General features: G+C 41.4%; 1 protein-coding gene across 12 annotated transcripts in view; it reads right to left on the bottom strand.

Annotated features, from left to right (window-relative positions):
• Positions 1-25,807, bottom strand: part of Dip2a (disco interacting protein 2 homolog A) — a 149,369-nt gene that overhangs the window by 76,393 nt on the left and 47,169 nt on the right. For 9 of the 12 annotated variants that reach the window (XM_029567068.1, XM_029567066.1, XM_029567073.1 and 6 more), the window contains exons 2-6: positions 16,918-16,989; positions 10,770-10,886; positions 8,094-8,213; positions 6,399-6,626; positions 842-973 (exon numbers count right to left, since the gene is read on the bottom strand). In XM_029567068.1, the coding sequence (XP_029422928.1) occupies positions 842-973; positions 6,399-6,626; positions 8,094-8,213; positions 10,770-10,886; positions 16,918-16,989 (669 nt within the window). The remainder of the gene's footprint in view (positions 1-841; positions 974-6,398; positions 6,627-8,093; positions 8,214-10,769; positions 10,887-16,917; positions 16,990-25,807) is intronic. The other 3 variants (XM_029567067.1, XM_008840475.3, XM_008840479.3) reach the window with 1 other exon arrangement.

Below are 25,807 nucleotides of genomic sequence, written 5' to 3'. Positions count from 1 at the left end.
CCTTGAACTCAGAGATCTGCCTGCCTCTGCCTCCACAGTGCTGGGATTAAAAGTGTGCATCACTATGCCTACCCAACCTTTTTCTACTTTTTTCTTTTTAATATTTTATTTTATTATTTTATGTGTATATGTGTATTGCCTGCATGTAAGTAAGTGCACCCATGTCATGCAATGCCTGCGGAGGACAGAAGAGGCTGTCGGATCTCCTGGAACTGGAGTCACGGACAGCTGTTAGCTGCCATGTGGGTATTGGGATTCAAACTCAAGTCTTCTGCAAGAACAGTCAGTGTTTTTAACCACTGAGCCATCTCTCCAGCCCCCCTTTTTTACTCTTTTTTTTCTGGTCTTTTTGAAGCAGGGTCTCCCTGTGGCCCCAGCTGTCCTGGAACTCACTATGTAGACCAGGCTGGCCTTGAACTCACAGAGATCTGCCTGCCTCTGCCTCCTGAGTGCTGGGCAACTCTCAGACCACTAAATTCAGACCTTTCTTGTTTTTTACTAGTTTGTCATCCTGACTCTAAAGACAGGAATTTTCCATAGCTGCTTGTTTCCCTTCTGTGTCACAGATACACTCCTTTTGTACCCACACTAAACTGGGGAGAGGACTCCTTCCCTTCTTGCCTTATTCTCTACCTGACCAGTTCCACAGATATGTCCAACTATTCTTCCCCATGATACTTTCTGTAGTAACATTCATTGCACACTGGCTTTTTTATTTGTACGGATGGATCATAACCAATGTCTGCCTTGATCAGAGCAAAGAAATACACTAAAGCTGTCTTCAGTACCAAAGAGAAAACCTGTGCTGTTTTCTCAAAAGAGAAAGAGAAGCACTGCTCACCATCTGCAGTTTCCAGAACACTCCTGCTGTACCCTCGAGGAACACCTCTCACAGAAGCCACTTGTGGACACTCGTACTGTGAGTGCTCCACGAGCCCAGTGGTGACATCAGGAGGGGCAGAGTGCAGATCTGCTTTTGAAAAAAACAAACACAAATGGAAGTGACTATTCATTCAAACAAGCATTAAGTTGTTCGAACCTGTCAATCTAAAGTTTCATTATCTGAACTCTAAGGAGAGGAGTATGGTGCCCTGCTAAGTTTTGTTTTCCTGGCTGAATAAAGGCATGAAAGACTCTATATACTCCCACATGTGTTATGCCTGTGGGGGTAGGGAAGTTCAATTCAATTCTCTATGAGAGACACAAACCTAGAACCACCAACTATAGCAGAGACAAGTTTGGAAAAGAAAACTCTCCTATTATCACAACAGCCTAATAATATTTTACTTGGAAAGTCTCTCAAGAAAACAGAAATAAATTTAAAATTAAATGTTACTAGAGCACTTTTTGTTAAATCATGAAAAAGCAACCAGTTAAAAACTTCTGCAAGGAACAAGGCACAGTGATAAACACCTGTAAGCCCAACTACTTAGGAAGATGAGGTAGGAAGTCAAGTTCAAGGTCAGCCTAAGGTCACAAGTTCAACATAACCTGTATAACATGGAGCAATCCTGTCTCAAACAAACAAAATGTCTTCAATGTTAAGAGGCCACAGTGGATTAATTCTACATTTAAGACAAATTGCATAAGATGTAAAAATACCTTGTCTCAAAAAGACCAAAAAAAAAAAAAAACCAAAAAAAAAAAACAAAACACTTACAAGTACCCCTTTCATTTTCTCAGTGTGAATTTTTTTTGTGTTTGCTTTTCATGGTACAGCACATTTATCTATTCAAAATTCTGGCTATAAGTTGTGAGAGGAATTATTATTACTATTGGACCTACTACTAGAAAAGGAATGTCACTACAACAACTATAAGAAGTGGCACTGCAACACACCCCAGTGAGTACATGTGCAACGGAGGCTGGTGATACGCGATCTTTTAATAAATGTACTGTAGCCTCACTGTGGTACTCTGAACACTCTGAATGTTTACATTCTGATAATCCATCCTTTCATTAACTTGGATACAATGCAAAACAAGAACTTTATATATAGAAAGAAGGCTGAAATTACATAGGAGCAAATCACAAACTCACTATTTAGCAGAATACACTTTGTGAAAAAAACCTAAAGCTTTAAGGATAGTTTTTACAACCCTTGAAAAAGCTTGATGTTGAGCACACTGGCATTTTAATGTATGTCTATCAGGAAGTTCTTTCAGTTCTTTATAAAGAAGCTTCCTTGAATTTCCAAATCTAACAAAAGGAATAAATAATTTTAAATGTATACAGGAAAAGAAAGGTACCATGTCAATATATACTACAAAGTAGTTTTGGGGTTTTTTGGAGGGGGTTGGTCTTTTTGAGATGGTCTCCCTGTAGCCCCAGCTGTCCTGGAACTCACTATATAGACGAGGCTGGCCTTGAACTCACAGAGATCCACCTGTCTCTGCCTCCCGGGTGCTGGAATTAAAGGCGTGTGCCACCACTCTCAGCAGAAAGTAGTTTTTAAAAATAGCCACATAAAATTAAACTTTGCTCAAAAGTGTACTACTATAACTAAAAGCACTGCTTTGGAATATAGATCTTTATATTTGTGTCGAAATGTTTAACGTATTTCATTTCCTTAATTCAATACTGGAACTAATGGTTTAAAGAAATACTTTTAAGTAATAAGTTCCACTTCAGATTTTTTACCTAATATATTCTTGTTTCCCTATTTCTTTCCTTAGTTCAAATCAAAGAGCTATCTAGAATTAGAAACTAAAACAAAGGATGATCTTGTAACCAAGACAGGGAAGGTACACACAACCTGAGTACCCCTTATACAAATTGCTTGGGACCTTTACATTTCAGAAATCAGAGTAGTTTGGATTTGGAACACTTACATACTTTACTAGTTGAGCATTCCTAATCTGAAAATCTGAAATGTTCCAATATGCTGGTCTAAATTTCAGATTTCAGATTAAGGAAGCTAAAGCTATATTTAGAAATCAAGGTAAGAGCCAATGAGATAGTTCAGTTGATAAAAACACGTGCTGTGGAGCCTGATGACCTGCGCTCAATCGCCAGAAGCCACAGTGAAAGGGGAGAACCAACCCCTACAAGTAGTCCTTTAACCTCCATATGTGCACTATGGCACATGCACGCCTGCACAGACACACAAAATAAAGGACCAATGAGATGGCTCAGTGGGTAAAGGTACTTGCCACCAAGCTGACAACCTGAATTTAATCCTGGGATCTATATGGTGGAAAGATAAGCAATTCCCACAAACTGTCCCATGACCTTTACACACACACGGCAGTACGTGTACGCACACCTACAATAATTAATAGAGGGCCAATTAGACTGCTCAATTTGACCCACAGAATCCACATAGTGGAAAGAGAGAACCGACTCCCACAAGTTGTCTTCTGACCTCTACCCATATACCATGGCATGCTCCCCCAACATAAACACAAAATAAATAAATAACTGACCTCCATGGGCATTGCACAACATGGATTCACTTATATACAAACAGGCAATACACTCATTCATATAAAATAATTAAAAAATAAAAAATAAAATATTTAAATAAATAAATAAAAATATAACTGAAATTTTATTTATTTTTACTTTATGTGCATGAGTGTTATGCCTGCATGTACGTAAGTACACATGTGTCATGCAGTGCCCAGAGAGGACTGAAGAGAGTGTTGGATCCCCTGGAACTGGAGCTATGAACATGTGGGTGCTGGAATTCGAACCTGGGTCTTCTGCAAGAGCAGCCAGTGTTCTTAACCACCATCTCCCCAGCCCCATAATTAAAATGTTTAATAATAAACAAAATGTAGAAATCAAGTTAACTATGTTCTTCAAACATTCAGCATAGGAACACTACACCTGCAGTAAGGTATTAAATAGAACCCAAGATGAGATTTTCAAAAAATTGAGAATCATAGACTGTCTATGCTAGATCAAGCAACTGTAAAAAGAAAGGCCCTCACAGTACAGCTGCAGGAGACAGGACAGATCACCCACCAACATAGGCAGCAAGCTACATGATAAATATGTATAGCTAGATCCTTTTCAGAAAATAAACTTACCTAACTCCAACACACACAACAGTAAATTCCTGTTAACACCCATAAGCATAATCACTGGAACCCTGAAGGCTGTTTTAACCAAATGCTGTGAGTATGGATAGCTTGTCATGCTAAGCATGACTGTATTTCTAACTCATCAAGAAATAACAATTAGCTTGGCATTGGCTAACAAACTTTAACACTGTGTATTCCCCTGTGTTCTTTCATCTTAGTAAGAGCTTCAAACTCCAGAAAGAGAGCTTGTTGCACTGCATTAGGATCTGAGTTTGGATCCCAGCACCCAATAAACAAACCGATGTATACATGTCTATAACCCAAGCACTGTAGGTGCTGGGGTTTGCTGCATCAGCCCAGCTCCAGGTTCAGTGAGAGTCTGTCTGAAGGAAAAACTAGCAGATAGAGCAAGAAATCCAATGTCCTTTACTGGCCTGAGCAGAAAGAAAAAGAGAGAGGTGGGGAGAGAGGGCAGCTGAACATTCAACAAACTTTTATTTCTCTCACAGGAGTTAACTGTGTATTTCTATGAAGTTAAAGCTCTGGATGGCAGGGACTGTGGGATTGTAGGTCTGTACACCTACAATCCCTACACTTGGGAGGCTGAGGCAGTGAGACTGTCAGAAGTTTAGGACCAGCTAGGATTACACAGTGAGTTCCAGACCAGTCTAGGCTACAAAGTAATATACTATCCTTAAAAAAACAACAATTAAAAACTCCAAATGTGCACCATTGAGATGGCTCAGCAGGTAAAGGTACTTTCCACTGAACCTGGGGGCCTGAGTTTGATCCCTGGGACTCACATAGCAGAAGGAGAAAACCAGCTTCCGAAGTTGTCCTCTGACTTCCAAATGTGCAACAACTGATGCACACACACACACACACACACACACACACAAATAAATAAATAAATATAAGGTATACATATATACATATATATGTACATATATACATATATACATACACATACATATATACATAGACATATATGTCTAGATGAACAGAAAAGAAAAGTAATGGCACAAAGACTGCTTTCCTGCTACAGACTCTCAAGATCCCTTGAGGAAAGGTAGGCTGCAGCTACCAGCCACACAGAAGTCACTCAACAAGCCACAGACATCCTGGAGGCAGCTTTTTCTAAAAGAGCACCTACTCCTGCTACTCTGGTGGTCGTGAAGCTGCTCTGTGGGCAAAAAGCATACTGTGGAACAGAGAGGGATATCACAAGTTTCTACCTGATTTACATCAAGGTGGAAAACAAATGTTGAGTAAATACACAGAAATTGTATTTGGACTCAAACAAAGAGTTGCACTGACACACCCCACAGAGGATGCTGCGATAAGCCACAGGCTACCAGAAGAAACATCCCATTCACCCCCAATCCAGTCAAAACACTGACACTTGGCATGAGAGGAACTCAGCACATGGGCCCAGCACCTCCTATAGTGGCTTGCAGGGACCCCTACTGCCATGCCAACTAGTCAAAACGCACTGCAGGTGCTCACCACCCTAGCTCAGCAGAAAAGAAGAGGCAATGAAGAGACATCAAGAACACTGGTTTCAGCCCTCATCTCCACTAAGCAGTGTTTGAGCTCAGGCAAGCTTCCTTCTTTATCTAGGAAAAGAGGGATGAGATAAACCTTTAATAATATGGACTCATTTTAAGGTACCAGTACAAGAATGTCTTCACGTGCAGCTGACCTTACAACTACTTCTGTTTACACACAGTTTCAACTAGTTTGAGGTGGCATTTCTTTCTAAGATTACTGTAATTCAAGGGCTGCATGACTGAGCAGACTCCTGTATTTTATGACTGGCCCTAACCAACACCTTGTTTTCAGAAAGTGACTATCTGTAAGAAGAGACCAGACCACAGCTGCATGTCCTGCCCTCACCTCCAAATACACCCACCCACAAGGACAACAGAGGTCCTTAAAGCCATATACACAGGGTCACAAGAAGGCAGTCACACCCAGGGTGGCTGTCATGACCACCTAGAGAACAAGAAAAGGTAGCAGGACACCAAGAGAACAACGTGTTACTGAGACCAAGGGCACCCCAAAGTCTAGAAGTGCCAGGTTACAGAAACAGGATGGTTTCTGTCCCTAAAAGGCACATTCCAGGTGAGAAAGAGATGGATCTTGATGGAGAAAAAATTTGTGAGGCACTTAATCTAAATCACAAGCTATCCAAATATGATCCTCATGACATCAAATGTGATTATTAAAAGCTCAAAACCAGGGGATGTCTCAGGCAGACAACACACCATATAACATCTGGCTCATGACCTCAGTCACTTGGCAACATTCCTCTGTCCAGACACTCCTGACCCTTCCCAGTTGGTGGGGGCTGTGGCAGCTGTTACTGACCTATGTGGGTGTGAGCCGCAAGGCCTGTGAGCGCAGTGGTGGCACTAGGAGCAGCAGCAGGTCTCCCTCCCAGGTGAGATGAGGTGGAGGATGCAGAGGATGAAGTGGACGAGCCCTGAATGACCCGGTCGAGCCAGGGCTCAACGCTTGTATGGCTCTGGAGCAGAGTGGTGGTGAGTCGCCCAGGTCGCCGTAAAGAGCCCTCATCTTCTGAGGCAGATGACGTGTCTGTGGTTAAAATAATGATGACAGGCATGATGTAGGGATGAGTCAAAAGAGGAAGAGGATTCCCATTCGCCTCCAGGCCTGCAACATCGCTCTATGCCATGTGGCAAGTGCACCTCAAATGTCACCTTCAGTCTAGAAGGGCACACAAGAAGCCCTACTGTGGGGAAGTGACTCATGAGTTCCAATGTCCCCAAAGAGGCTTTGGCCATGGGGTACCACACACTAGGAGTAATGACCTAAACCAAAGAGCCTGAAACTTCAATATGCTCAGTGAGTATCCAACAGTCACTGCTGTCCACCCACACAATCCAACACTACATCCACATCACATCCTGCAGATAACCTGCTCCAGTCTACACCTCACATCCTGGCCTATGCATAAGTACCACAGCACCTGGTGGCTGTGGAGGACTGCAGCCAGTCTGCATCTGTGCTCACAGGGAAATCAGGAGAAGCAACTCTAAAAAGGATTCTTTCTCCAACATAACTGGTTCAGTTCATAAAATTGTGCACTAAGGTTCTATCAAGTCAGCATTACTGCATTTTATTATGGATTTTACAGTTATTAAAACATTCTTTGCTACTGAATAATGTCTACAGCTTTATTCAACAGAAATAATAATCTGAAAACCATTTCTAAAGATTTTTTTCAATAATAAGCTTTTTCTTAAAAGCGAAAAAAAAATTACCTAAACTACTAAGTCATCTTATAAATCTTGTGCATTTTGTTTTTTACTGTTTAATAATTCCAACGTATGAAGTCAAAATGAGCATCACTACTTTCTTTACTTAGTAACAGGAAGAGCAGCTCTGTGAAGTCAAGCATTAGTACCTCAATCCAGCTTAACAGGACACTAGAGAAACCTCATCTACAGACTTTCATTTCTAATGGTAACAACACACAATAAAATACACCCAAACTCTCCATATACACATTTTCTATGGTCTCACTGGAGACAGAGCTAAGAGTGCACTAAAAACCAGGTAAAATGAGAATAATTTTTAAATTTTAATTTAAGAAGTTTGCACAATTCCACTAAGTAATTAGTTGAGATTCTTCTCTTTACTAAAAGATATAAATAGTAGTTTTTTTTAAAAAAGAAAGAGGAAGAAAGAAAGAAGAAAGAGAAAGAAAGAAAAAAGAAAGAAAGAAAGAAAGAAAGAAAGAAAGAAAGAAAGAAAGAAAGAAAGAAAGAAAGAAAGAGGGGGGAGGGAGGGAGGGAAGAAGAACCTGAAATTCATACAAAAATTCCAGGAGAACACAAACATCCATTTGGATAAGAACAATACTGAGCATGTTGGATTCTTAGGTAAGGAATACGCACATATGCAAACATTTTTAATATCCAATTTTCCCAATCTATACTACAGACCACAAGAGTGACTCCAACTCAATGGAAATAACTATTATACCAGCAGGCCTGTGACACACTCATAAAAGCCCTTCCTGACACTATTTATCAATACCTGGAGGGGTGTAGGTTTCCACGGATGAATGCACAAGGACAGAACGTCTTTTTGAAGGCATAGGCATCTTCCTTTCTTTGTACTTCGCCAAAGCTGCTTGTACGGCTTCTGTGTGAACGTCTGTACAAGAACAATAACAGTAGTAGGTGTTTTTACCAGACTGGTTACAATTTGTATTTCTGTTTGTTTACTTTGTACATAAATGGAGCAAAAGTTCTGCCTGACCATTACCCCTACATATTAATCTATGAGACAGTCTCTGAATATTACTTTGCTTGAAGACTTTTGAACTGAGTAAACAGTTCCACCGTAATAAATTAAAACAAAATAAAAAGCTGCAAGTCCTAGGGGTTCACTGGCTAGTCAGTCCAGCCAATCAACAAGCTCTAGGTTCAATAAAGACTACCTCAAAAAAAATTGAGTGGACACACTTAGAAAACAGCAGCCTAGACGGGCATGGTGGTGTACGCCTTTAATCTCAGCACTTGGGAGGCAGAAGCAAGTGAAATTCTGTGAGTTTGAGACCAGCCTGGTCTACCTAGTGAGTTCCAGGACAGCTGTGGCTACAGGGAGACCCTGTCAAAAAAGAAAAAAAAGAAAACAGCAGCCTAGACATCAGTACACCCACACATACCCCACTGAGGATGCTTCAATCTGAAGTTTATGCAACATGTGCACTAGTAAACTCACTTTTTTTTTTTTTTTTATTACATGGAGTACTCTTAAGGAAGATACTCAATCTCTGGCCTCCATGTGCGTGAAAGAACATGCACACACATACACACACACACAAACATGTACATATATTCATACACATGCATATTCCCTCCCCACAACACACATTACATGAATAGCTTAGTTGGTAGAATGCTTGCACAGCATTCATGAAGACTTGAGCTCAATTTCCAATACTACATAAACCAGGCATTGTGGTACATGACCATGGTCCCAGCCCTTGGAAGATAAAAGAAAAAGGATCAGGAATTCAAGGCCATCCTCTGCTACACAGTAAGTTCTAGGCTAGTTTGGGCAATATGAGACTGAGAACTTCTCTCAAAGGGACGGAAGGAGGGGACTAGCAAGATGGATCAGCAGGTAAAGGTGCTTGCCACCAAGCCTGACAACTGAGTTTGAGGCTGGAAACCCATAGAAGAATCAACTCCTGCAAGTCATCTTCTAACCTTCATACATTCACCATGGCACACATGTGCCCACACACAGAGCACACAAACATACATACACATACACACACACACACACACACACACACACACACACACAATTAAATCAAAAAAGCAAAGCTTTAAAAAAAAAGACAGACTGGAAAGATAGCTCAGTGGTTAAGTGCTCTGACTGCTCTGGAGGCTAGGCATGGTCCCAGCACTTGGGAGGCAGAGGCAGAGGAAGGCAGATCTCTCAGAGCTCAAGGCCAGCCTGGTCTACATAGTGAGTTCCAGGCCAGCTGGGGCTATAGGGAGACCCTGTTTCAAAAAGACCAAAAAACTTGAAAAAAAAAAAAAGCTCTGGCTACTCTTGCAGAACACCAAGGTTTGCATCCCAGCACCCACATGGTGGCAAACAACCATCCTTCACTCCAGTTTCAGGGGATCTGACACCCATCTTTGTCTTCTGCAGGCACTGGATGACAGAGGTGCACTTACATACATGCAGACATAACATCCATGCCCATAAAAAATAAATAAATAAGTAAATTTTAAAAAAAGAAAAAAAGAAAAAACAAATTTTTAAATATTTATAAAAGCACTTCCAAACAATGGGAAAGTCTAACTAAAAGGAAATCTCTAAAATTATGCTATCACACAGCTACTTCCATATACACAAATATTACTAGGCCAGACCAGAACTCCTGGTGGAGAAGTACAGAAATAGTAAATATACTGTCCTGGTAGTTGGAAGAGGAAGAGTTCTGTAGAGACTTTTGCAAGTGGGCTGGAAGATGTCTCAGTTTGTAAAGGGCATGCCTTGCAAATAATACAAGGATCAGATTGCCAGAACTCACTTTTTAGTGGGGGTCTCCCTGTAGCCCCAGCTGGCCTGGAACTCATTATGTAGACCAGGCTGGCCTGGATCTCACAGAGATTCATTTGCTTATGCCTCCCAAGGGCTGGGATAAAAGGTGTATACCACCACATCTGGCTCAGAACTCACATTAAAAAAAAAAAAACCTGGACACACTTGAAATCCCAGTGTTGGGGAGGCAGAGACAGAAGTATGTCCAGGGCTCACTGGCTGGTCAGTCTGGCTTACGTGGCAAGCTCTAAGTCAGTGAGTAACCCTGTCTGGGGGGTGGGGAGTAGATGGTGCCTAAGGAGTGGCACCTAAGGTTATCCTCCAGCCTATACACACACACACACACACACACACACACACACACACACGCACACATGCACACGCACACACATACAAATTTTTGCAAGCATCCTCTAAGTCAATCAGCACATAAACTAATTGAAACATTAAAAAAAACAAGTTAGATGAAGGTTAAATTTTCTTGAACAATATAATGATGTAAATCATCACTCAAGTGAAAAATATCTTCTTTGGCAGACATTTTGCTAAAGAAAAATTAACCAAAGTCCCCAGTAGTCAGAACATAAGTGTCAAGCCTGCCCCCACCCCTCTCCTATGCCCACACTTCCAGAGTTGTAAGCCTACCTGACCGGAAGCGCTCATCCCTTGAGTTGGTAGCCCGAGACTTCTGTGGTTTAGATGTACCTGCAGTCATCAAAGGCCCAGGAATTCTATTCTCTGTTTGCAGACATGGGTCTACTCCTGAAACACAATTTTATGCCTCATATAAGCAATTTGTTTTTCCAACTGTAAAAAGATCCACTGAAAACAGTGTGTATTTCTGTTACATGGTCATACCTGGTATGGTTCTTAAAGCAGAGAAGAGCCTCTAGTGTGGATTGAGTACCATGAACATGGGTCAGGGCAAAGTCCACATCCATGCTACATTCTTCCCATACCACTAGACCCACCCCAGGATCTAGTTCCCAATCAGCAAAGATGACCATGCCCTCAGGGTATCTATCCTTGGCAGCACAGCACTGTCAATTCACGATTGATGTATGAGTCACAGGTCTCTATGAGAGCCCTTGGGAAGCTAGTCTCTGCATTGTAATTGTTCCATAAAATCTAAACTGGCTGTGCTATTTGTTACTACTGCTATCTGCAATGTTAGCACACCCCAAGTGACAAACACCTCACCAACCATCACTAGCAGGCAACCAGTGGCCATTAGATACAACGAAAAAGCAGAGGTGGAGAGCAGAACAGCAAGAGCGACACTGCAACAGCAGCTTCAGTGAACAGAGAGTTCTGAGACCAGCAACTTGTCTTCAAATCTAGGATGGAAAGAGAGCATGTCACCTACTCTCTACACATCCTTAGCAGGGCCATGGCTCACAGTGGAGGCACCTTGACCATAGCCACCCCCAAGACACAGGACAGTGAGAAATATCAGGGTACAAATATGCAGGGTTGGGGCTGGAGAGATGGCTCAGCGGTTAAGAACACTGGTTGTTCTTGCAGAAGACCTGGATTCAAATCCCAGCACCCACAGGGCAGCTAACAACTGTCCGTAACTCCAATCCCAGGGGATCCGACAGCCTCTTCTGACCTCCATGGGCATTGCACAACACGGGGGCACTTATCTATGTGCAGGCAATACATGCATACACATAAAATAAATTAAAAACAGAACTTTTAGCTGGGATTCAATAAAAATAATGAGCTTAATGTTAGCCTTTGTTTGAAAATGCCTCATAAAAACTAGCCAGCAGATGCCAATCCCACTGGCTCTTCCAGTTTTGACCTCACCACAAAAATACACAGTCCACTTCTGACTTAAACCTGGGTCAGTGGCCACTCTGACAGGCATAGAGTGAAGGAAGTGCTGGTAACACAAAGCAACATAATTCCCTCTACCTAGATCAGCAACACATGTGAAGTCCAGTGTGCTGAGCCCCATGTCAAAAATGTCTTGTGGGGTTGGGGATTTAGCTCAGTGGCAGAGCGCTTGCCTAGCAAGTACGAGGCCCTGGATTCGGTCCTCAGCTCCGAAAAAAAAAAAGAAATGTCATGTGAGAAAACGGGACAGGCAGGTATGGAAACCTCCCAGCCCAAAAGCCTATGACAGGACCTCACAGGTCACCTACCCAGGCTCAAAAACCACTCAGCTCTGGTTGTGTAGACAGGGAAGTGATACTCTCTAAGCTGGCCCAAACTTCAGGTCTATATGTGCAATAGATCAATGGTGCTGTCTTGGGTGGCCTGTTATGTAGCACTGGAGAATGGGAAAAGCTCTTGCAGAATCTATACTTAGGTCTTCAAATTCTGAGCACATATGCATATATGTACAGATATATAGGTATATGACAATGCTGAACCATGCCTTGTTGGCTAGAACTACTACAAAGTCCCAATGGAAAATATATCAGCTTAGATATTAAGGATTATCAAGTAGTATGTTACACAATGATGTGTATTACTTCCCAAAACATGGCTGCTTTTATCCTTTAGATAGATTTATTTACTCAGCAAAGATAGCAAAATCTGATCTGAAACTACTAGATAAAAAAGGCAATTTTTGTTTTCAGTTTTTAAAAATTATGTGTATATATGTATCTGTGTGTGGTATGTGCACATGAGTGCAGTGTCAATGGAGGCCAAAGAGGGTTTGGAGCTCCTGGAGCTGGAGTTCCAGGTGGGATGTTGGTCCTAGAAACTGAACTCAGGTCTTCTGCAACAGCAGTACATGCTTTAATTGCTGAGCCATCTCTCTTCAGCTCTAAAAAGATATATATTTGGGGGGGGGTCTTTTTGAGACAGGGTCTCCCTGTAGCCCCAGCTGTCCTTGAACTCACTATATATACCAGGCTGGCCTTGAACTCACAGGGATCCGCCTGCCTCTGCCTCCTGAGTGCTGGGATTAAAGATACATTTTTAATTTTAGAAGGTATCAAAAGATAACTTTCCAAAAAGGTTACAGTGTTCACACTCCTACAAGCAATGTATGTAAGTGCTACATCCTCACACATCTGTCAGTACCACATTTATAAGAAGTTTGAGGGTTCTGCCAACCTGGTTAGAGAAGCCAGTTCACTTTAAATTGAATTTCCATATCTACTAGTGAGGTTGAGAATGACTTAAGTGTTATTACCCATCTATGTTTCCTCTTCTTTCAATTTCTTTCTTCCACTTAGGAAATTTAGATGCTTTTTCATGTTTGAGTATTGGTTATTCCTTCCAATAAATTGCATGGTCCTAATAAAGGTGCTGTGCCTTTCTTGTTAAATGCATTAATAAGCATTTGACAATGTATTTTCATTTGGAATGAGATCTTTTTCATATTTCAAACAGAACTATTCAAAGAGAAAACCATTGATTCTCACATATTTCTTTGTTATAACAGCTGTAAAACCAAAAACTTATCAATTCTAATAGCTAAATAAGCAGCTTTCCGAGACACAAAATAATGCCCTCCACATAAAGATAACTGTCTTTTATGTCTACTATTTACCTCGTTTTGCTTCCCTGACTCATAATATCGAGTGTAATGATCAAAACTATACAGAATGAGGACACAGTCTGCAACCCTTTTACCTTGGCTAGGAATCGAAATGGCTAAGGTATGTGATCATCCAGTCTGATGGTTGTTGGTGATTTTTGGCAAATAGACTTTAAGATGTCTTAACAGTTTTATTTTCTTTCAATTCCAATTTTATTGTTTTTGTTTTGAATGAAAAAATATTAGTGTACAAACAGCATCTTCTACATTCTTTTATCAATTTATAAATATACCAATACAGGCAGTATAACATGTGCACAGATTATGTGCATGCGTGCGTGCGTGTGTGTATGTGTGTGTGTCTTTGTGTGTGTGTGTGTTGGCCACTGCGTGATTTAAGAAATAAAGCATGGGGGGCTAGAGAGATGGCTCAGTGGTTAAGAACACTGGCTGTTCTTGCAGAAGACCCAGGTTCAAATTCCAGCACCTATATGGCAATTAACAACTGTCCATAATTCCAGTTCCAGGGGATCCAACAGCCTCTTCTTTCCTCTAAGAGCATTGCATGACACGGGTGCACTTACCTACATGCAGGCAGTACACATATACACATAAAAGAAAAATAATAAATAAAATATTTTTTTAAAAAAATAAATAAAGCATGGGGGCTGAAGAGATGGCTCAGCAGTTAAGTACACTTGCTGTTCTTGCAGAAGACCCAAGTTTGGTATCCAGCACCCACATGGTGGCTCACAACTGTCTATAAGTTCAATTCCAGAGGATCCAACACTCTCTTCTGACCTCCATAGGTACCAGGCACACACATGTTGCATATACATACATGCAGGCAAACACTCAAACACATAAAAATAAATAAATATAGGGCTGTGGGCATGGTGGCGCATGCCTTTAATCCCAGCACTTGGGAGGCAGAGGCAGGTGGACCTCTGTGAGTTCAAGGCCAGCCTGGTCTACATAGTGAGTTCCAGGACAGCTGGGGCTACAGGGAGGCCCTGTCTCAAAAAGACAAATTATAAATAAATAAATAAATAAATAAATAAATAAATATTCAAGAGAAGGAAAAGAAAGAGGAACTAAAGAATAAAGTATGGGCCAAAGAGATGGCTCAATGGCTCAATGGGTAAAAGTGCTTTCAGTGTAAACCTGATAACTTGAGTTTCGATCCTTGGAATCCAAGTAGAAAAGCTGATGTGGTGGCACACATCTGTAATCCCAGCACTCCTATGGCAAGATGGGATGCAAAGACAGGAGACTCACCTAGACTCTTGTTGGCCAGCTAGACTGGAGTACACAGCAGAGCACAAACAAGACCTTGTCTCAACAAGGTAGAAAGAGAAAACTAACTCCTGAAAGGTTTCCTCTGAGCAGAATATGTACACCATTCATGAGTGCATGTGCATATGCATGCGCATGGAGCACACACACACACACACACACACACACACACACGTGCGCGCGCGCACACACACACATTTTCCATTTTAAAAATGAAAAAGAAATTAACCATTTAGATGACAGAAGAGCACACTGTCCAATCTTACATCTACCAGGAAATGTACTTAATTCTGGAAATCTACTTCCTTTTCTCTCTTTACCACCTTTGTAAGGGTCTCTGGTATGATTTTTTAAAAATTTCATGTTGGCCACATTCCTTTGTGACATCTTTGTTGGAGTTCTTGGTAGTTTAGGGTCACAATTAACATTCCTGTGTACCTAATGGAGAACTGCAGCACCATGTGACCCAGCTGCATCCATGCTGGACCCTCTCCAATATGGATGGCAGGCTATTTTTAAGCTGCTTTTCTGTGATTATCAGAGGTCAGACTTTTTTTTTTTTAACTGTTTGACTATTTTGTCCTATAAAGTATCTATTTAAGCCTTCACCCATTTTTCTCATGTTAGGAAACTCAAGCTCTTGGTAGCACAAGCCAGAGTCCTAGAGCTCAGCTGTGATACATGCCTCATGCTACCACATGGCCATGCAGATAGAGACAGCACACCCCCTGCTGCAGAAAAAGCCACCAGCAATGCTGTCATTTGTGTTATAGCCATCTTCCCACAGAATGTAGCTTGACTTTTCAACTTCTTGCTGGTGTTTTTTGATAAAAAAGAAACTACTAATTTTAATGTATCACAATTTGTCAGTCTTTTCCTTTACGGTTGCTGTTGGGGTATGCTGTGCCTTAAATCCTATCTCGGGGCTGGCGAGATGGCTCAGCAGTTGAGAGCACTGACTGCTCTTACAGAGGACCCAGGTTCAATTCCCAGCACTCACATGGAGGCTAAGAACCTCCTTAACTCCAGTTCCTGCAGAATACAACTCCCTCTTCTGGCCTCTGTAGCACTGCACAACATGGGTGCAATTACACATATGCAGGCAATATACTCATACACATAAAATAAAAATAACTAATAAAATATTTTAAAAAAGAAATCCTATCTCAAGATGGCAACAATTTCCTCTGAGATCTTCCAAACGCTCTATAGTTTCTGCCTCTTATATTTAGGACTAACACACCTGCAGCTAACTTTGGTGTCAGTTTTATGTATTCTACAAACATACAGGGAACTATGTCAGGCCCTCAGGCAAGATACATATAGGATCTCTCACAAGTCCACACATATGCATGTGTCCATCTGGGCGGGCTTTTCTGTCCCACTAGTCTAGTTGCCTTTGCAAACTACTCTATCTCAATGATGACAGCCTTATAATAACTCTTAAAAGTTGCAAGGCAAATCTTCCCATTTCATTTCTGATCCCTAGACCTTTTATATTTAGGTATAAATTTTGGAATTGAGTTGTAAAGTTCCACACAAAGAACTCAAAAACAAAACATAAAAATTCTCAAAAGAATGAATGTGCTGAATCTACAAATCAATTAATAAGGAAAAAATTGAAAACTCTGTATGTCATTGCCTTGTAAAGAAGTGTGTCAGGCTGTTTTATGAGCATGAAAATAAGTACTGTTTGGCAATGAGATCAGTACCAAGCCAAAGCTATAAATTATAATCTATGTCCTTGGATTTTATGACCTAATAGCAGACATACTATTCAGTCCTTAATAGAAAATATATACCAATGTTTAAAACTCAAAGTAAATTATTTATTATTACTTATTTGCACTGTTGGTGATTGTACCCAGGGACTATTGTATGCTGGGCAAATGCTCTACCACTAAGCAACATCCGTAGCCTATCAAAATCAATTTTATATTAAGTTTTATAAGGCAGCATAATTGTTACTAAAACAACAGAAGGTGCTAGCCTTACCTTGCAAGAGAGGAATATAACGCGCCAGCAGCTTTGCTCTTTTCTTTTCATATCCTTTTTGAGTGATATCACCTAAACCAACAATGGAAAAAGATAATTACATTTCTTCTAAAATTTGCAAAATTTGTGTGTATGCATACGTGTATGTGAGTGTGCATGCATACGTGTATGTGAGTGTGCATGCATACGTGTGCACATGGAGGCCAGATGCCAACCTTAGATGGTTTTCCTCAGGCACCATTCACCTTGCTTTTTGAAATGGGGTCTCTCACTGGCCTGGAAGTAACCAAGTAGGCTAGTCTAGCTGGCCAATGAGCCCCAGGTTCTGTTTCTCTCTGCCTCCCCAGCACTGAGATTATAAGCATGCACCATCACATCTGCCTTTTTGGGGGGGTCTTTTTGAGACAGGGTCTCCCTGTAGCTCCAGCTGCCTGGAACTCACTCTGTAGACCAGGCTGGCCTCGAACTCACAGAGGCTCTGCCTGCCTCTGCCTCCTGAGTGCTGGGATTAAAGGCGTGCACCACCATGCCCGGCCACATCTGCCTTTTTAATATGGGTTCTAGGGATCAAAATCAGCAACTCATGCTTACGAAGCAAGCATTTTATCAACTAAGTTATCCCTCTAATTCAGTTCTAAGATTTTTAATAAAAAATTACAAACTTGGGCTGGGGAGATGACTCAGTGGATAAAGTGCTTGCCAAGCAAGTGGGAGGACCTGAATTTGGATCCCAAGGACCCACACAAAGATGAACGCAGTAGTGTACAGCTGTACTCCTAGCACCCCTGGGATGAAATGGGAGGCACAGCAAGGAAAACCCCTAGAAGCCCATAGGCTAGCTAGCCTGGTGTATGCAGCAGCAAACAATAATAGACCCTATCTTAAACAAGAAAGGTGAGACCTGACACCTGAGGTTGTATTCTGACCTCTGCATATGCACTGTGTTCACACACACACACACACACACACACACACACACACACAAAGATTTTTTTTATAAATTATACTATAAAAACTAGACATTAATGCCTTTCAAGTGGGTTACTGGATAAGTAAGCTGGGATAGACCCATACCATGGAAGACCACTCAGCAGTAAGAAGGGTGGACTACTAATACACATGGCAGCTTACGCAAATCTCATGTGCATGCTGCTGAGTGAAAAAATGCCAGACTCACCAGGCGTGGTGGTGCACGCCTTTAATCCCAGCACTTGGGAGGCAGAGGCAGGAGGATCTCTGTGAGTTCAAGGCCAGCCTGGTCTACATAGTGAGTTCCAGGACAGCTGGGGCTACAGGGAGACCCTGCCTCAAAAATAAGACAAAAAAAAGCCAGACTCATGGGCTATCCACTAAATTATTCTATTTAATAACATTCTGAAGATGACAAAACCACAGAACCAAGACAGACAGTGGATGCTAGCAAATAGTGAGGGAACTGTCAAATCTCAGAGAGAAGGAATCTGAGATGGTGGAACACTTCTATGGCTTGACTCTGACCATACCTGCACACCAGGAAATAGAATCTTACTCTATGTAAATAATACTTCAATTTTTTATATTTTATCAATTCCTTGAGAATTTAATAGTGTTATTTTGATCATAGTCAACCCCTTCCCCTAACTCCCAGGTCCACCCCCATTTCCTTGCCCACCCAACTTTGTGTCCTCATTTTTCTTTATAAACCCATCAAGTCCAATTTGTGCTGTTCATACACTCTAGGGGGGTGTGGCCATCCACTGCAGCATGGTCAATCTACCAGGGATCACACTCTTTTTAATATTTTATTTATTTTTTTAAATTTTATGTGTATGAGTGCGTTGCCTGCATGTGAGTGCACCCGTGTTGTGCAACGCCACGGAGGTCAGAAGAGGGTTTCAGAGTCCCCTGGAACTGGAGTTAAGGATGGTTCATAGCCACCATGTGGGTGCTGGGAGTCGAACCCGGGTCCTCTGCAAGAGCCGTCAGCTCTTAACCACTGCACCATCTCTCCAGCCCCAGGACCACATTCTTAAAACTAACTCTCTCTCTCTCAGCAGCTATCAACTGCCAATAGCTCCTCAGCTAGGGTTGGGGCTTTGTGCTCACCTCTCCCCTCCATGCTGGGATTTTGTCTGATTTGAACTTGCACAGGGCTTGTGCACAGTCATAACCACTATGAGTTCATATGTGCAATTTCCCTTTCTGTTCAGAAAATACTATTTTGTTGTAGTCATCCACCACTTCTGGCTCTTACAATCTTTTCAACCCCTCTTCCTTGATGATCCCTGAGCTTTGGGAGGAGGGAGGTGTGATACAGATGTTCAATTTAGGGCTGAGCACTCTATAATCTTATTCTCTACACCTTGACCAGTTGTGGGTCTCTGTGCTAACTGCCATCTACTACAAAAAGAAGCTTCTCTGATGAGGTTTGAGAGATGCATTAATCTATGGGTATAACTCTGTCATTAGGAGTTGATTTAATACTATGTCCATTTAGCAGAAAAACAGGAGAAGGTTCTCCCCTAGGGCCTATGACCTATCTAGTCACAGGTTCTTAGTCCCAACAACAGTGTCAGGTATAGGTTTCATCTTGTGACATGGGCCTGAAATCCAGTCAAAAAGTAGCTGGTTACTCCTTGGACATTCATGCCACTACTGTACCAGTGGACACTATCTTGCCAGGCCAGCCATTATTGTGGCTTACAGGATTCATAGCTGGATAAAACTGATAACTACATCTCTCCTCTGGTAGTGTGCATAGCATATTCCAACAGCCACTATAGAACTCAGTATGGAAGTTCCTTAAAAAGCTAGAAATCGATCTACCACATGATCCAACTATAACACTCGTAGGCACATATTCAGAGGATTTTATATCTTTTTTGGGGGGTGAGGAGTTTGAGACAGGGTCTCCCTGTACCTGGCCTCAAACTCACTATGTAGACCAGGTGGGCCTCAATCTCACAGAGACCTCCTCTGCTGGGATTAAAGGCATGTGACACCACATCTGGTCCCTAAAACTCTATATCGTACTACTGAGATATTTGTTCATATATGCTCATTACTACTTTATTCATAATTCATCCAACAACAGGTTAATGGATAATGAGAATGTGATACATTTACATAATGGAATATCCAACTGTAAAGAAAAATTACATTATAAAATTTTCAGGTAAATGGATGGAAATGGAAACAATCATTCTGTGTGAGGTAACCCTGGCAGAGAAAGACAAATGTTTTCTCTCATTTGTGGATGTTAGTCTTGAGTCTTAAGAAATAAGTATTTCATTTAGAATACCCATAGAGAGGTCAAGAAACTAGTAAGGGACCATGGGGATTTGGGAAGGGGGATCTTTCAAGGAAGGAGAGATAGAACACAGTGATATAATAGGTGTAAAAGAAATAATGGAACAAAGAAGGCTTAAATGGGGTAGGGGATGGGAGGTGAGGTAGAGGGAGGAATACAGGGAGGGTTAGCTACCACTAAAGACATGTTGGAAAAGTGATATGGAAACCTATCACCGTAGAAGCTTCATATATATATATATATATATTAGTTTAAACTGAGTTACTGTATAATGAAGCAACAATGCCCCTGCTAGGCTAATAAATAACAAAGTACAGTGCCAGGAATGGGTTACTTCTTTTGGAGTTGTTGGCCAGTGATGTTTCATAACCGCCGCCCCCCAAACATTACAGGTTATTGTCCATGCTCTTGGTTATCCTCCAGAACTTGGGTAAGACTCTATTGCTGAAGATACCACAAACTTGAGTCATAGTACATAGAGAAATCAAGCAGGCAATAATCTGGAAACTTCATTCCTACTGGCTAGCTTTAATACTTTAATTCTAATGGTGATCAACATCCCCTGGGAGCTTGTCAAAAATGCAGACTCAGGCTGGCGATATTGCTAAGTGGTTAAGAGAGCTTCCTGCTCTTCCAGAGGACCCGAGTTTAGTTTCTAGCACCCATTTTAGGAGGCTCACAACCGCCTATAACTCCAGCTCCACAGGATCCAACCCTTTTCTGGCCTCCACAGGCACTCACATACATGTGGCACATATTCACACAGACACACATACATATTTTTTTTAATTTTTATTAAAATCTTTTTTTTGAAAAAAAGTGTACTTGGAAGTCACACCTCAAACCAGCAGAATCCACATCTGTGTTTCCCAAAACACTTAATGATGTCTGTACAGGTTCAAGTTTCTGAAGCAATGGTAAAAGGGACACACAGGCTCAGCTTCTCATAGCCACAGTATGTCCCTGGATAAGGACTCAGGAAAAGGCCTGCTGTCCTCATAAATTATCATAAAGACAGTGAAAAACAAATTAATCCACTTGGCAATGAGACAGGAAATGCAATTCACAGTAGATCTCGGTCTTCGTGCACTACCTGGTTCCTAGGAAAAACTGGGAGTGCCAACAGAACTTTAATGAAGATTTAAAACAGAAATGTAATTACAACAATTTTCACTACTAGTGTTGATGGTGGATTTTAATGGCAACTTGCCACAAATTGGAACCACCTGTGTAGAGAGCGTCATTTGCAGAACTGTCTTAATTGCCTTAATTGATGTGGGACAATCCACACCAAATGTGGGTGGCACATTCTGGTAGTAGCCCAAATAAAAGGGAGCATGGCAGAAGGAAGATTATTCACTCTTTGCTCATTTGGCCTTCCCTCTCACCTCCAAGTTAACTTATCCTGTTACTGCTGCTGATTCCTTTGTTAATATCAGAATCACCATTTCCAGGCTGCTATGGATGACTAAGGACTGGTGTGGCTTTCCAAGAACCCTCCAGGTTTCTGGAACCAGACTGGTAATGCCGAGGCATCCAGCCCCATGGACTGAGCAGCTACAGGGTTCTTGGACTCTCTAGTTTGAGACTGTCACTGTGGGACTACAGCCGCTGAGGCACCCAGCCTTAAGGACCGAGCAACTACCAGGTTCTCAGCCTCTCAGGTGTGATTCAGCTACTGTTTCTCTGTCAAAGCTGATTTAATGAATTCTTTTAATAATGTGGATGTTCATTCTATCAGTTCTGTTCCTCTAGAGAATCCTGACTAATATAGCTAGCTTTTAGTATAGTTATATAATAATACAGTTTTCACTACTACCATCTTTTGAACTTTTTGTGTATTTTCTTCCTTCCTTTTTTAAAAAATTTTAATTTTAATTTTTTGTCTTTTTGAGACAGGGTATCCCTGTAGCCCCAGCAGCTGGAACCCATCATGTAGACCAGGCTGGCCTTGATCTCACAGAATGCTGGGACTAAAGGCATGCACCATTAAGCCTGGCCTTTGTGTGTGTTTTCTAAGCCCTCGTCCTCCACCCCGACTTCTTTCCAAACAAAATCTAGAAGGCTGCTGAGTATCAAAAGATACCGCTGTTGTCAGTTAACTAAGTGCCTAACCAAATAATTCTTTTAGGTGAATTCAAGAATTCATCTTGATTAGATTTATCAGGTGTGAAAACAGATACCTCAGAATGTCTGATATCTAAGCCTCACTGAAAGTTCTGGGTATACATTAATAGACTCTCCTATAGAAGAATCTATAGTCAGGCTAGCAGTTGCTGGAGTCCAAGCTAGGCTACCACAAAGTCTTTCCCACTATGCAGCCTGCCCTCTGACCAGAGCCTGTTGGACAGAAGCCCATGTAGTCAGGCACCCCTGACTGTATTTATAACTCTACTCATTATCTACTGGGTTCTGTCCTCAACCTTTTAAGTAACTATTCTGTGGCATTTAGTTTATCTTCAATAGGACATTTCCTGTAGGATGTATACTACTTTGTGTCTATGTTTTCACTTTACCTGAATGGTATTATCCTACAAATAAAGTTCTGTTTCCTGTCTTCACTAAGTGCTCCATTTTTAACACCAACCCATCTTCAATTGATAAGCATACCTGATCTACTGCTCTGACCTCAAGACACTTGGAGGGGCACCACCCTCATCTAACCCATCAGTTGACATTGGACCTAGAAGTCCACCATCCTAGACCCTCAAATTTAATCACCACCTCTACCCCTACCATAGCATACATAAGGTCATGGGGACCATTCCTACCAGAGTCAGGATAAAACTGTATGATTTCACTGTATGTATGTTAGACATTATTAAATGTCCAACTTGTGCAGAATGTTAAAGCATACATTTTTTGTTTTTGTTTGATTTGACACAAGATCTCACTACATGGCCATGGCTGGCCTGGAACTATGTAGACCATGCAAGCCTCCAACTTAAGGAGATCCACCTGCCTCTGCCTCCCGAGTGCTGGGATTAAAGTCATGCACCACCACATCAGGTTTAACACTTGGGAAGTTCTGGAGCAGCCAGAGCTGCATAATAAGACTATCTTTTTAAAAAAAAAGAGAGAGAGAGAGAAGGCCAGGCGTGGTGGCACACACCTCTAGTCCCAGCACTTGTGAGGCCAAGGCAGGCGGATCTCTGTGAGTTTAAGGCCAGCCTGGTCTACATAGTGAGTTCCAGGACATCTGTGGCTACAGGGAGACCCTGTCTCAAAAAGACCAGGGGCGGGGGGAGAGGGGGGACAGGGCTAGAGAGATGGTTCAGCGGTTAAGAACACTGACTGTTCTTGCAGAAGACTCGGGTTCGAATACCAGCACCCACATGGCAGCTAACAACTGTCTGTAACTCCAGTCCCAGGGGAATCTGACAGCCTCTTCTGACCTCCTCGGGCACTGCACGGCATGGGTGCACTTACCTACATGCAGGCAATACATGCATACACATAAAAATAAAAGTGATAAAGTTTTAAAAAGGAGAGACAAGAATGTAACATGGATTGTTTGTAAGAAATGGATACTTAATTTTTAAATATTCTGAAAAAATTGACTTCTTGCCTTTAAAAATAGAAGTTTATCAGTTATAATTTGATACAGCAGTATTTTATTTTGTTTCAAATTTGTCATGTTTTAGAGTAAATATAATTTTAAATAAATGATGCTTAAATATATGTATGCTTTTTTTTTGGTCATTTTTGAGACAGGGTCTCCCTGTAGCCCCAACTGGCCTGGAACTCACTGTGTAGACCAGGCTGGCCTCAAACTCTCAAACTCACAGAGGTCTGCCTGTCTCTGCCTCTGCCTCCCAAGTGCTGGGATTAAAAGTATATGCCACCCACCTAGCTAAATTCCTGACTTAAATGAATGATAAGTTAGTGAAAGTACCAAAGGGCACTGAGATATTAAACATGCTAACTGCCTGCCAGATGCTCACCATATGATAAAAGCCATCTCATTTTTTTTTTCAACTGAAACAATTGACCATAACCAGCTACAGTGCTCTCAAGTCACAGTGGAGTTACATCCCAGTGAACCCTTCCTAAATTAAATATGTCCTGAATCAAAAATGCATTGAATACACTAAGACTCCAAGCATCATTCCTTAGCCTGACCTACCTTGAGCAGGTTTCAAACACTTACACTACCTTACAATAGGGCCCTGTGACAGAATATCACATACTGCCTATTACTAGCCTTGGAAAGGATCAAACTTCGACACAGAGCAGGTAGAATTCAAGAATGAAATCCCCACACAAAGCTGGTAAGCTAGAGAAAAAGAGATTCAAATGCAAGTTTTCTGAATCCAAAGTCAGTTCCTGCTTACTGAGAACAATGAAACATAAACATTAAAAAACGAACAAAACAACAACAACAACAAAAAACAAAACAGCAAACCAGGTGTGGTGGCGCAAGCCTTTGATCCTGACACAGGAGGCAGAGGCAGGCGGAATTCTTTGAGTTGAAGGCCAGTCTGATCTACATAGCCTGGTCTACGTAGTGAGTTCCAGGCCAGCTGGAGCTACAGGGAGACCCTGTCTCAAAAAAAAAAAAAAAAAGAAAGAAAGAAAGAAAAAAAAGAAAAGAAAAGAAAAAAACCAACAGCAGAGCCTTGCCCCCCAATCCTACACTTAATTGGTGAAGCCCTGACAGGAGGCAGGAGAGAACGTCGGGCAGAGCTCTTTCATACCTGAACATCTGGGTATCTGGGGGCTTTGCAAAGACCCCAGGCCCATTCACTGGACAGACTTCTCTGGCGGTCTGCAAGACAAGTAGCTGCTCTCTCAGATTTCCAGGTAGATAGAATATGTGGCCGCCTCTGATCTCTACTGCCATAGAAGCAACCTCACTTAGGATTCCAAAGCCCAAGTACTACCATTAAGGCAATGACTGACCAACATTATTTCTAGACACCCAGTCTCAAAAGCATTCAACTACTCTACAAAGGTAGGCTGTCAATGTTGTGGGTATAAGCAAATACCTAGAGAGCCTAACTGTCCATTAGAAAAAGAAATTAATATTCTGTTATACATCTTTACTACAGAATCTGCTGCCTATGAAAAACATGTCCTGGTATTTGGGGTACTGAGGATAGATACCACATAATTCATGACTTCCTACCAGGTAAAAACAATACAGAATGGTCCTGATCTGATAAAAGTAAATGAAATTATACACATGCTTGTCAACATGAATTACTTGCATATGTTCAGAGAATACCTGGAAGGAAGCACAAACACATCATTAATGCTGCTTATTTGGCTTTGGGAAAGGCATGAAAAAAATTTCAATTTTTATTTCATACACTTTAAAATTCTTAAATTTTTTAGCACATTAATGACATACCCCTTTGTAAGTAAAAATGTATGGCAGATGGTTTCACAATATGTTATGGTTATTTAAGATGCTATTGTGGGAAACTAGATAAATTCTAGGTATTTTTTCTGAAATTTATAAGCCTAAAATTACTTTTAAATGAAATTTCAAAAAAATATTTGGGGAAGACTGTGTAGAATTAAGTGTTGTTGTTTTATAAATGTTTGCTGAGACCTGCCAGCAATACATTGCAGGTTGGCAGACTTGTTTTCCAGAAG

This window comes from Nannospalax galili, unplaced genomic scaffold, assembly GCF_000622305.1.
Source record: "Nannospalax galili isolate Female #2095 unplaced genomic scaffold, S.galili_v1.0 scaffold619, whole genome shotgun sequence".
NCBI classification, from domain to species: domain Eukaryota; kingdom Metazoa; phylum Chordata; class Mammalia; order Rodentia; family Spalacidae; genus Nannospalax; species Nannospalax galili.
Note: the sequence above shows the minus strand (reverse complement) of the source record. Positions and strands in the feature narration are given on the sequence as shown.